The 13,568-nt window shown below is 36.7% G+C and overlaps 1 protein-coding gene across 3 annotated transcripts in view; it reads left to right on the top strand.

Annotated features, from left to right (window-relative positions):
• The window catches only part of SCLT1 (sodium channel and clathrin linker 1), a 47,210-nt gene that overhangs the window by 32,052 nt on the left and 1,590 nt on the right, over positions 1 to 13,568 (top strand). For 2 of the 3 annotated variants that reach the window (XM_052815266.1, XM_052815278.1), the window contains 2 exons: positions 10,424 to 10,502; positions 11,592 to 11,687. In XM_052815266.1, the coding sequence (XP_052671226.1) occupies positions 10,424 to 10,502; positions 11,592 to 11,687 (175 nt within the window). Of the gene's footprint in view, positions 1 to 10,423; positions 10,503 to 11,389; positions 11,476 to 11,591; positions 11,688 to 13,568 lie in introns of those variants that run through there. The other variant, XR_008239359.1, reaches the window with a different exon arrangement.

Below are 13,568 nucleotides of genomic sequence, written 5' to 3'. Positions count from 1 at the left end.
TACATATCATTTCTAGATGCTGGGGAATACAAGCACCTATGGTGCCTGTGAGCCTATATACAGACAGACATCAACTGGTTTAGAGAAGACAGTGGCATTACTGGAAATGAGTGAGTAGAGAAGGAACTATCCCAATGAGAAATTAGCCATTTGCAAGTTATGTCTGAAATAAATTGTACAAACTTATCTTTGTTTTAAATGCATACTGCTGTAGATGGTGTTTGCTTCTACTTGGATGTTAATATCAATTAAAAAAATGTTGAGAATCCACACTGATCAGTTTATGAAATTAAGTAGATAGATCATCTACATTCATCTTGGTTTCCCTTTTCACTGCGTGGACACATTGCACAGTGTTAAAATGTAAATGAATTGATCTGTGCACAGTGGATTTGTAGTGGCTTTCCTTTTCTGGTGTTGCCTTCCTCCACCTCAGCTTCCTTGCATGTCTTGTGTTTAGTTGGCAAGTAACAGCCAAACTGTGGCTAGTTGCAAGCTGACAGACACACTCACGCACTCACTCTGGTTAGCCAGCTAGCTGGTGCTTTATGTCCTCAAGATCTCTTCCTCTTCAAAACTGGGTGAAAATTGGAGGAGATTGACAGGCTGGTACACAGTAACTTCTAAACTAGGAAGCCTGATTTTGTAAGTCTCATTTCTTTAAAATTAAAATGGTTAGAGAAGAATATAACGTCGCATATATCATTATCTTTTAGGTAGTGCATTCAGTGGTTTTTAGAAGAAAAATTGAGGGCATGCAGCTCTGTTAACTTGAGAAACTTGAAATGACCCTTTAACTTTAGTCACTTAAAGCGCAGGATACACTCATGTATAGTTCTTTGCTCAGACTGATTTTAGAAGTTGCTTATTACCGTGTTAACAAGGAAGCAAAGCTTTTGCCCTATTTAAATCGGAAACCTGTGAATTCTAGCTTTTACTTCCTTTGGAGTAATCTTTGGATTTTTCATGTTTTATTATTATAATGGTTTACATATTCTCAGCTCGAACCATAATATTTCCAGTATCCTATGCAGTTTTTGGAGTCACAATTTTTTAGGCATAACTTGACATTTCTTAGTTGTCAGAATGCCAATGGTGTGAGTGGAATTAGGATCCAAGTTTCTAAACATGAGCAAGGAAAATAACTTCCTGAAAATGTTGCCTATAACAAATCTCCCTACCACTACTCCAACTTGGTTTTCCATCTTTTTTAGAGAGGTATGTGAATTTGACCTCCAGTGAACTTTGCAAATAGTAGTCTTGTGTGTAGTAGTGCTTCCCTTTAAAGAGGAATGAAACTAGTTTCAAAGTGATGCAGTGTCTATCATAACTAGTTGTACCTATTGTCTGTCCAAATAGAGGAATGCTATGAGTTCCATCCTGCTTGAAAAACAAGAATGATTGATAAAACTTTTATTGATGACCTTTCTGTTTTACTAGCAGCTTCACTGATCTGCTTTTCATTCTTTCAGGTGCTCTTTTTCTGAGTGTTCAGAACAGTTTGTAGTAGTAGTGGATTGTTACCTATGTTAACCAGTTCAGTTTAAATTTTTCAGATAGTTCAAAATCATTCTAAATCCAATTAGAGAGAACATTTTTGCCAATCCTTCTAGAAAAACAAGTCCTACATAATCGCTCTGGTCATTTTTATGTCTCCTAAGTAAGCAGTACCAGGTTTTTTACCTTATCTGTCCAGATATAAGCTGTCTGTGTTTTGCCTTAAAATATACTGCATTTTGCAGAGATTACTAAACAGTTCTTTGAAAAGCCAATAAGTCTCTTTCAGAAGTCATCGCAGTGTTAAGCACATCTGTGAGACACTGGGAGCTGTGCTTATTCACCGACAGTTTCAGTGGTATAGCTTCACTGTATGTAGTTAGCAGGGTCTTACTAATAGTTTTTTGACATCTTTTGTAAATGCAGTAACTAGAGAAGAAAAATATTTTGTAGTGTTTCATGCTAAGGTAAATTTTAGCTGTTAAACTTGTAGTTTATCTTCTGTAAATGAAACTACAAAAACTCTCACAGCTGAGCATCTAGGTTCATAACCAGATCCTGAATGTAGTTCAGCAACTTCCAATTAAAAGGGAAAAATTGCAGACTTCCAAAACAATTAAAGTTGTCTGTGAAACAGCTGCTTTCCTTCTTAAAGCCTTAATGTTAAGTGTTAAAATGTTGTTATAGCAGACCAAAAGCTTTAGACCTTATTTATCTGCAGCAAAATGCTGACATAGAAAATGTAACAGACATGAGAGGAAGTCTGCTTTGTGAATCTGCATGAAAAATAGGTAGTAAATTTTGAAAATGTCCCTGTTTATGTGAGAGACTGCCTATGTGGCATCATCTGGAAAACTCCTGCAGTAATTTAACATCCTGTATCAGAGAATACTGCCTGACGAGCAGAATAGAAAAAACGTTCATCTTATATTAAAAATTGTAAGTCTACACTAAGTCCATGTGATTCTCTGTGACTTGACTAGATATTTTGGTGCAAGTCTAAAAGCAAAGTCAGTTACTTTTTAAAATGTTTTCATAGGTGATGCTTTTACATACTGTATAAGCTGGTAGCAGATTTTATCAGATGTTTGCTTTACCTAACAAGGAAGGTGGCAATAGAAACAAGTTTGTTCTCTGCTAGAAGGTTGTAATTTAAAATGACATAAGGAATTTCATAATTAAATCTGAGCAGTGGTGCTCTGATATTACGGTGACAGGTGGCTATAACACAACCTATAAGTATTATCTAGAAAATTTAAAACCAGCTTATTTTTCACGTTATATGCTTTACCAGACACCTAGCTATATATGCAGAATGCAGTTGGTATGAAGATTAGCTCCTGAGTTACACAGTAGTAGTTACTCAATGCAAAGTCCTTGCTTATATTATAAATGAATAATTATCATATTTATTTTAATCTTATCACAATAACATTTTGAGTATTTTGAGTGCAAGTACAGAATGGCAAATCACTTCTTACGTTGTTGTGAACTAAAATAAAGTTTCTGATTAGTTAAAAAGTAAAATAATTTTGCAGCAAATGCATTTATCACGGAAGTATCGGCAAGACGACTAAATAATAGACTGATACCAGGCAAGCAGGATCTACTGAATTAAAGGCTCTGTTTGAAAGTCCTCTTGAGGCTAATGCAGGAAATGCTATCACCGAGCCTTATAGCAGGGTCCAAGTGAAAGGCTGATGTTCAGCCAGCTTTCCTATATACATACATTTTTAAGCTTATGTAGTTTTGAGAGGGTTAGTTAAGCTGTGAGCTTGTAAGGAAAACTTAGTATGTTCCTTAGAAACTTCATTTTGTCTCAACTGGGCAGCAAGGCTATGAACTTAGATGAAGATATCAACATACCCTTTTGGGATTTAAATAGAGAGCTCTCCAAGTTCAGTAGCATATCACAGTTATTTAGTATATTTTGAGGACGGTCTGAGACATTCCTTGGCACTTCATGACGTTACTGTTTGATGTATCGGATTCATGTAAATATATGAGCAAATACAGAGATTGTGTTGGTGATGTGTAGCAGAATTTCAGTTTTTAATAAGAATTACTACTCTTACAGCATAGTAATGTGCTTTATAAGTGAATGTTTTTCAGGAAGTTACAAACTTCCTAACAAAGTCATATCCATGTATACTGGGGAGGTAGTTTACATAAAAGCATTTTATATTGCATTTCACCAGAAGTTTGCTGTTAGGGCAGCTCTCGTAAGCATTGAGTCAGTGTCGCATTTGTTAGTGTAGGTGTTTCCCATTCCTTTGCCTTAAATTCATGATCTGTTGCTGTTTTTCAGTTCTATCCTCATTACTTTCATTTTCCATATGAAGGTGTCTGAAACATTTTGGCTTCTTTACTAACTTCCCAGCAGCAGCTGCTAACTTTTCCATATTCTGTGCTGCTCATTTGTCATCATTTAAGTCTGCAGTGTTTTGTTTGTGAGGTGTAATCCATATGCATAAAGGAAGCATTAAATAAATACTTTGAAGAAATGAAGCAACATCAGTGAACATTAGGTGATTTTTAATTTTAAAAGAATTAAGGAAAAGTAAATTTTGCAACCTGTAACAGTAGAGCAGAGTGATCATTTTTTAAATAACATGAGAATCTAGTAGGTCAGTGAAAAACCTGTATATTAAAATGTTGATAAATAAATTGATACTTTCAGGCATCACTGAAAATTATTCTGTTCTTTCCTGGACATTTGGGTCTCAGTTCAAGTTAAACATGTAATTGTTGCCTGTAAAACTGAACTTGGAATTAAAAAACAGTGCTGAAACAGTAGGTAATGGATTGCATACTTGTAGACTAAATTCTACCATTGTCTTCATAAAAATACATTACAGTCTTCATATATGAAAAGTGTTTTCTCACCTCTTAAGCATCTTAAGATGATGTACGCTTTCAGAAGGATTGACTGGTAATAAGCCTCACCTTCACCTTGCGAGACGGCAAGGAACCAGTTTTGCTTTGATATACTTCTGCCAAAAGTCAATCTTGAAGGTAACTTAGAAGGTCAGTGCGTCTTGCAACATAGGTCATCCTTCCAAATAAAAACATTGCTCTTGGCAGCATGACCAACAGCTCATGACTAGTGTTTATTCTCTTCATACCTGCAAAATGTCTAGGCTGGCAGACTATGAAACAAAGCTCTTCTGACTTTTGATTGCATCCATTTTAGATGTACTTTGAGTTCTAATGACATTTACTGAAGTGAACTTAGGCAGCAAATACGTACAATTATGAAATAGTTATGCAAATGAATGATGGCTGTTAAAGGTTGTAAAAAAGTGGCGTAGCACTCATTTATTTAAAGACGAGTTGTCCCAGGGCTTTTCTGTTGAATTTAGGTTCTCTAAGAATGTGTATATATGTAAAAAATTAATCTCGTATCTGTATCTCTTTGTAAACACATACAGAAACCGTCACCCTCAGATTAAGTTTGGGGGAATTTTATATTTTAAGATAGGGTGAATTTAATGCTTCTTAAAGACCTGTACTGGGTATGGCTGGGATGGAGTTAATTTTCTTTATAGCAGCCTGTGTGTGGTGCTGTGTTTTAGATCTATGACCAAAATAGTGTTGATAACACAGCAATGGTTTAGCTGTTGCTGAACAGCGCTAATGGAGTGTCAAGGCCTTCTCTGTTTCTCACTCTGCCGCCCCAGCAAGTTGGCTGGAGGTGGACAAGAAGTTGGGAGGGGACACAGCCAAGACAGCTGACCCCAACTGACCAAAGGGATGTTCCATACCATGTGATGTCATGTTCACCAATAAAACTGGGTGGAAGTTCTTCCAAAGTAGCTGTTGTTTGGATACTGGCTGGGCATTGGTCGGCTGGTGATGAGTAGTTGTTTTTGTATCAATTTTTTTTTTCCCCTTCACTTATTAAACTGTCTCTCTTGACCCATGAGGTTTTTTCACACCTGTACCCTTCCAGTTCTCTCCCCCTTTCCTCTGGGAGGGAGTAAGCGAGCAATTGGGTGGGGGCTTACCTGCCAGCTGGGTCAATCCACCTCAAGACCAAAGGACAGATGTGGCTTTTGAGACAGAAATGCATATTAACACTTCATTTTAGTTGAATTGGTTTGGTTACTTGCTGCGTTTCAGCAGGCTTGCATTTTTTGATGGTTGCATCTCTGCTAGGGTCTGGGATTGAACCACCAATTCAGTTCTGACCAGGAATAATCAGTAGAATGAAGTGAAATTCTGAGAGGCAATAAGTCATCTTTCATGTTCCTTATAGGGGTTTAAATGGAAAATAGTAAGAGAAGTATAGAAATTCTTTAAAACTAGCAAACTTGTTTCTAAAGATAACTTTTTTTGTAACCCAAAAAGAGCTTCTAAGTCTTGGTGAATAATTTAACCATTATATGTTCATTAATTTAGTAACTGACACTTACTTGAGTTTCTATTTGATTTTTTTTTTTTTCTCCCCCTATATCTGGAACATTGTTGTAAGTAACCTAAATAACCAAACTGGAATTAGGTTTAATGTTTAAAAAATTATTTTGATCTTTAGTGCCACTTCTCCACAAATTTGTGTGGAATTTGATAACAAATCTAAGCAATCCATGTTGTTGCTTTACAGTTGGAAGCTCTAAGATCACTGTCAGTTTGAACGTCCCAAAACTTTAAGGGACTTGAGTGATCTGCCTTTGACAGCTGTGGTAAAAAAAACGGGTATCAAGTGCTTCCAGCTTCTTTTACATTTCTTGTCTTCATTTGAAAGGCTTTACTTTTGAAAGAAATGAGGAATACATACACATCTTTTTAAAGGCTCTTGCTTTCACTGAAGTACTATAACCTAGAAAAACAGTTCCTATGGCCATGTTTGGGGGAAGAGACTGGCTAGGACTGTTCTTATTACTTTACAGCATTGTGTATAAAACTATATAGTTCTTCAGACTTAAGCTGAGAAGAATAAATGACAGCAGGGATAGAAAGTGAAATCAGCAATACCAAAGGAATATTTACAAAATTTGTAAATTGGAAGGAAACAAACTTCAGTAACAACAGAATACAGGATAGATCGAGAAGGGGTGAGAGAGAAAGTTCTGACAACAGAATTTAAGCAAAACCAGGGTAATCGGATCTACCAGCATTTACTAAAAGAAAATAAAGTGAAAGACTGTATGCCAGTTTAAAAAATAAGAGCAGATTATTCATTCATTCTGTAAAGTCCACCTTGACTGGTCTGTACTTACGGTAACTAGGTTAAACAAATAAAAAAGAGGCCGTAATACAAGTAGTAATAGATGGTTAATGCCTTCTAATGGGGATATCAGTATTTCTCATAGATTTTTGTGTTCTAATCCTGAGAATGAAGATAAGAATTGGAGTAAACTGAGAAAGAATTTGGCAGATAAGCAGTGGTTATACATAAACTGTTACTAGACTCCTCACCAGTGGCCAACACCAAGAGCATTTTTGTTGAACATGATTCTGGTTGGACCAGGGATCAGAACAAGATTCACACTGATAAGCGAAGTGTCATATTCACCCAAATGACTAAATTTTCCACAGAATGCCCTTCAGTGGAGTCAATCTTGAAAACTGCAGATGGGGAGAAGGTAGATCTTGTAACTTGAAAGTCTACAGGAAATTGACCTCTGAACTTTGCTATGAATATTCCTTTGGCCTGTTAGACATGTGGATGATTGCTCAGTTAAGGTACAGTTGAGCCTGAGTAGGGGTAGTAATAGGTATACACAAGTCTGTTCTCTTTTTAGAAATATAAACTGAATCTACAAAACAGTGCATGAGACAATTTATAAACGTTGGCTTAAATGATAAAGAGGGCAAGTACTTTAGAAGTTGCTTCCATGCAACAATGCATCTGAGGAGCTTTAAAAATCTTAAGTCTTTAACTAATAAAAAAAGTAATAAATTTAATGCTAATACATAGTATGAACAAATTGGTAAATTAGTAATCTTAACCATCTGCCACTATTGTCTAGTAGTAAGATACAACATTTTGGGAAAAAAAAAAAAATATTTGTCGTAACATAAACCCGTTATATTTGAGCAACTATACTGAATGGCTTCATTTTTTTAATACTCACTTGAATTGTAGTTGTCAGTACTTACAAAAAGGGAATCCTTGCCATATTGTTTTTAAATTTAAATACTTTGCTTAGCTTAAGTCATCTGATCGCAGCTATTTTGGGTGTCTTTGTTCCAGCTTCTGCTTCTGAAACATTTCTGTGTCATAGTTAGAGTCCCTGACTCATCGGTAGCCATGTGTGGTTTTTGGAGCTCTCAGTTTTCTCTTTTCTTTAATTGAGAAGAATCTGCCTCTGAAGAATTACCTTTTTTGGTTCCTGTGTATGAAGCGTTGACCAGGACTGCCTTCTCCTTCTCTCTCCGTCCTGTACAGTAGTACATTGAGTGAATTGCACAGCATCTTGAGATGAAGAAGTTTCCTCCATTTCTAAAACATTATTCTTGGCTGCACTTCTGTAATGTTTGGCAGCCATAGCTGCTTATTTTAAGATGTTCATTAAAGAAAAAAATTAACAGGATGAGAGACAGCTGCAGGTACTGGCAGTATACAAAATTCATAATTACTAAGAGTAACTGAAGCATATTATAGTATAATTCAACCGAAAAAACAGCTGGCACATGCTATATTTGTCATATGAGAGCTTTGCAGAACGCACTTGCTGCAGCTGGCGGATTTATCACCCGTCTGCCAAAATGCTAAAAGCTCACCTTTTGTTTCCCACTCACTTAACAAAGACAGTACGGGGTGGGGAGTGATTTGATTATTCAGCAGTTGGGGTTACTGCTCAATTTTAATATTAAAATCTCATCATGTGTGTTCGGGGAAGGGTTAACGATCAGAATGAATCAGCTGTCTAGCTCAACAGCCATCATGTTTCCTTATGCTTACAAGGTTAAACTGTTTTCTTTAAATACGTGTTCAGTGTGATCAAATTATAAAAATAATTTCTTGATATACAGCTGTATATGAGCATGTAAACTCTTGTTTATGGCCTGTGCTGCTAAGAATGCTAATTCCACACCTCAGTACAAGTATAGGAGACAGATTGTTTTCAGTAACTAAGAATTTTTAATTTAGAAAATCGATCTATGTGGATAGTCCTCTAAGATGACATAACAATAAAGATGGTTAGTCAGAATTTAAGAATTTATTTTCAAAGCCTTTTTTGCTAGTGTAGTTGAACATAAGCAGTCTACACATTGTAAGGAGTAGTCTTTGAACAGTTTTCTAGGGAGTTAATTTTGAAAAAGGTATGTATGAAAAGATAGGACAGGAATTGTATAAAATTTCTGTTCTGCTACTAAAACAGTTTATAAAAACTGAGCTTTCAGAAAACAGCTGTTCATTAGGGCTCCTGTATTGAAAATGCTTCATCTTGATGCTTGATATTGGTTACAGAGAACAAATTGCAATAGTAGTGTTAAGTGTTAATGTACTATCTTGATCCTGCAATTTTAATCCATCTTTAATTCTTATTTTATATAAAAATGTTCACATGTGGTAGCACAGGTATAATCTATATATCATTTTAACTGTCTAACATGGTTTAAGTATCTGCCTATGTACTCTCATTTTTATAGCAGCTCGTCAAAAAGCGTTGAACTGTTTTTATGGTATCTACCTGGGACTGGTTAACGGGGTTGGTTGACAACAAGGGAGTGGAAACTACCAGCCAGGTATACTCGTCAACCGTAGGTTAACAGATAGAGTGCAACCTCCTATTTCAAGTGCCATATAGCAGTTTCCATTCAAAATTTTATAAAATACTAAGTTTAAAAGTTTTTAGGGGTAGATTATTGTTGAGAACTAAATGCCATCATTAAAAGAGCAGAGGCCTTTTAAGACGAAGATCTGATGTTAAAGTGTCTCCTACCTTACTTCCATTTCCCCAGAAGGAATAAAGGCTTTAGCTTTCATTACAGTGCATGTAGTTTCAGTAATAGGCAGAGCACCTAAAGGTTAGGTATCAGCTTTCTAAGCGTTGTCAATGTGCTACATATTCATGAAGGTGGTTGCATTTCAGCATGCTTTCAGCTTGGCAAAGGAAGGCAAATAGATCTGAAAATTCTTCTTCACAAACATGTTTGAACCTCAATGTAGAAGGTGAAACTGGTGGCAAGAATCTTGATCACACCATTTTCTGTGATGGCTGTTGCTTCTGGAGTAGAGACTGGTGAAAGGTTAGAGCAGCTCATTTAGTTTTGCATATTCCTCTGGCTAAATTACCAAAGTTTAGATATTTCCATCTTTGGTCATACCTCTTTTTCAGTGGCTTGTGATGACAGGAGGCAAGAACTGTTTCCTTTGAGCACCAACTCAAAGATGTCTACCGTAACCCAGATATTTTTTATCTTCAGTACTATACAAATTCAGGATCACTAAAACATTGAGTATAAAAGTAAAAAGACCATTTTGAAGAAGGTGGCTTTTTCCTTTTCCTCATGAAGTGTTACATTGTTGTCTGTCTTGCAAGTATAGTATGATTTGGTTTTAGGTACTTCAAAGCACCTTCAAAAATGTCCACATTGAAGTTTGGTTGTGAGACACAAATTAGAATGTTAATCTAAATATTGAACACACTGTGAAAATGCAGCTTATATTTATAGCATATTTGATAATGTGCCTGCAAAATAAGATTCAATAAACAGAAAAAAACTCCCGTAAAATGTCAGATAAACTCCTCTTGATTCAAACAAATACATCTCATTCCTCTGCCGTTATAGTTTTGAATATACCTCACAAAGAAGTGCTAGCTGTGTAGTGCTTTTGAAATGAATGTTTTAAGGGCAACGCTGTAATTAAAAATACACTATAAGCCCCTACAATGCAAGAAAGTACCTATGAAATTATATTCTGATAACTGATGCACTGTATGTGTTAATCAGCATCTTTTCTTCTGATTAACAGAAGTGAGCTGAGTCAACAAAAACTTCGTAGCCAGGAGCTCATTTCTCAGCTGGAAATGGCAAATGAAAAGGTAACTGAGGTAAGATAATGACTGATATGACAACTACTTGCAGTTACAACCTGATGCATGCACACTAGGATCTTAACAGAAACCTATTTAGATGACTTATGTTGCTGGTTTAGAAAAAAGTAAGGATTTTTGACAGGAGTAGTTATAACTGGAAAACCCCACAGTTTCTGCTGATTGACATGTTCAGATGGCAGGAAGACAAATTAACTTTACTCTCAAATTACAAGAAAAGGTAAAGGAGAGATCGTCTTTCAGGGTTACTAATCTAGCAATTTTAGACAATTCAGGAAATGTTTCTGAAGTCACTTATGCCTATGTATGCATGCATACCTCTAAAAAGGAGTAGGTATTGTGTTACGGATAATGTAGCATATGCAGAGATACCAAATTCTCAGCGTACTATGTGTATAGTAGAATTTACACTGTATGTGCATATATGCATATAGATAAAAGCATTATCCATTAAAGATTAAGGGCAGGGTTGTTTTGGAATGTGCATTGTTCAATAATTAATGGCCACTTTAGAAAACAGCTATCCTGTCAGCCTCATAAATCTGGGATAATACCCAATTCTTTCTAGGATAAGTCCTTCTGTGTTGGTTTTTGTAGTGCTGTGTTATTTAGAGGAGAAGAATGGGGCTGGTGCGAGAATAGATTTCTGTAAGTAAAGGATGGTTAAGTAAGACTTTATACGTACCCTTTGATGAGGAGAACAGAAAAAACCTGTAGGAAGATTGTCATCTCGTTTGTGTTATCTAAGTACTTTCTTTTTCCCCTTTGACTATAGCTACGACATTTACATTGTAAGATTGTGTAAATTAAATTACCTGGATTAAAATGTCAGGTTTTATGCATCTTACTTCAAGATGGTGAAATGAGTAAAACTTCCTCTGCAGATTACTCTGATTGGAAAAGTCATATGATGTCATATTTGAGCTGGAAATTCTCTGTAATATGTCAGCAGTATGTCTTCAGTCTTATTGTAAGTGGTAAACAGTTCCACTTCTTAAATTCCTTGTTTTAAGCTTTTTCGCTACAGTATGCATGGATCCAGTAAAAAGAACTTTGCATTTGTAATGAGGTATTTCATTTACACAGGATGAAAAATTAATGATGGAATATCGAGAATACATCAACAGGCTTCAAAGGCGACTGAGCCAGGCAGAACAGAGGGCTGCTACAGCATCTCAAAAGGTACAAAACTAACAAAAAACATGTTACCCAAGTGCATTAAAAAAATCCTATTGAATACAACAAAAATACTCACTTTGTATCATTCCTGAGGTAGAGGGGATCATTTATGTGCATTATCACTAATATAATTTTAACAACAAGCTTGTATTTTGGATGCATCATCACAAAACTGATGCATATTCAATTAAGTGCCACCTTCTGACAGGATGCTTAAGTGACAGTATAGATTTGTGTATGGAAACAAATTTGATGTGAATTAAACTTGTGTGGTTCAAAATGTGTGAATGAAGGTATATGATCATTTCCATCTGCAGAAATGGCAGCAAGTTAACAAAGAGAAAAAAACCTCCTTAAACAACTGCAGCTCCTATTTACATAAAGCAGGCTTTTTTTAGCTTGGTGTAACCTCCTGCAGCAGTTGCAAACGGTGGCTTCACACGATAAAGAGCAAATTTTGTGCCGATTCCTACACCTGTCTCCTGGGGAGTCTGATGTAAAACAAAGCACATCTTGAGTTGATGACTGGAGAACTGCCTTACAAAAACTGCTAGGCAGCGTAGCTGGTTTGTGGGAATTCTGTTTGTGGGGTTTTTCAGCCAAATAAGTTCCCTGGTCCAATTCATTGTGTGGCCGCACAAAGAGCATGGGGAAATGGCGTGCAGTGGAGTGGTTGCAGGACAGAATTGATAGTGCAGACCTGCTCAGTGTTCATCCAGTTGCAACCCTGAGTACCTTCTGCCATGTCATGAGAACTTCCACAGTTGTTAACTTCTTGTCTGTCCGCCTGCGTTTTCATTAGTAGCCTCCAGTAGCTGTGTCCCCAAAGACTGTAGGAGAAGTACAGCCCACGGCAGTTACCATCAGTTACGTGTAACGGACACACTAAGTCCTGTAATATCAAAAATACTGAAAACTGTGCAGACAGAATAGGAAATACTTGCTTTTTTCCAGGCCCTGGGAAGGGCGGAAAGAAGGGATGGTGTATGTATCTCGCTACTGTAGTAAACATGCCTAGTACATGTTTCAGTGATTCTGAAAACTGCAGAAAAGGTGCGTCTATTAGAGCCATTTATATGCCTAAGACCTCCTTGTGCACCATTGTGATCACTTAATGAGCTGAATTGTTGCTGCCTTCTTTTTCCAGTTCTCTTACAACTCGGTTCCAGCTTTAAGCAGCACTATTTAATATTTCTAGACATTAGGGATATTGGGAGGAAAGGTTTTCTTCTCTTCAGAGAGAGAAACTTGGGGCTTTGTCTAAACCCCATGCTACCTAGAATTCTGTATTTTCTCTGCTGGACAGTAGGTTTTTTCTTCCATCCAGCGTTCTTTTTTCCATTCTGTTCAAGCTCTACATCTTGAAGCAAATCCCATGGGGGGTTTATACACTGGGTTCGCTTATTTGCCAAGCAAATTTGTTACTCAAGTCGGTCTCCTATTAAGTAAAGGTGGTCTTTCTGCCTCCTAATTTTTTACAGTGATTTAGGAAACCCATGTGCAAATTAATAGCTTTTTAACGTGAGTGATCCCATGTGAGTTGCAGAGAGGAAATGTTTGGTTGATCTAAATTGTCCAATTAGGACAAAGGGCATTTTTTTCCCAACAGCAGTGAATAAAGGGGCATAGCTGCCAAGCTATCGTAACATAAGCCCCGTTTCCTGGCTGTAAATGCTCTCTGTCATGACAAGGTCTACCCAACTGGTGAAGGTTTGCTCTGAAAAAGTGGTTTGGGTTTTTTTTACCTCCTGTTTCTTCTATGGATCTGTTCAGCAGCTCTAATACTTCTGAGGTGCTATCTTCCCTTAAAAAACATGGTCACAGCACCTTTCAAGGGAGTAAAGTCCTGGCCTCAGTGCCCATATAGGAAGAGGTCTTGCTGTT

Source organism: Harpia harpyja, chromosome 2 (assembly GCF_026419915.1).
Source record: "Harpia harpyja isolate bHarHar1 chromosome 2, bHarHar1 primary haplotype, whole genome shotgun sequence".
Classification (NCBI taxonomy): domain Eukaryota; kingdom Metazoa; phylum Chordata; class Aves; order Accipitriformes; family Accipitridae; genus Harpia; species Harpia harpyja.
The sequence above is the reverse complement of the archived record's forward strand: the minus strand, read 5'-3'. Positions and strand labels throughout refer to the sequence as shown.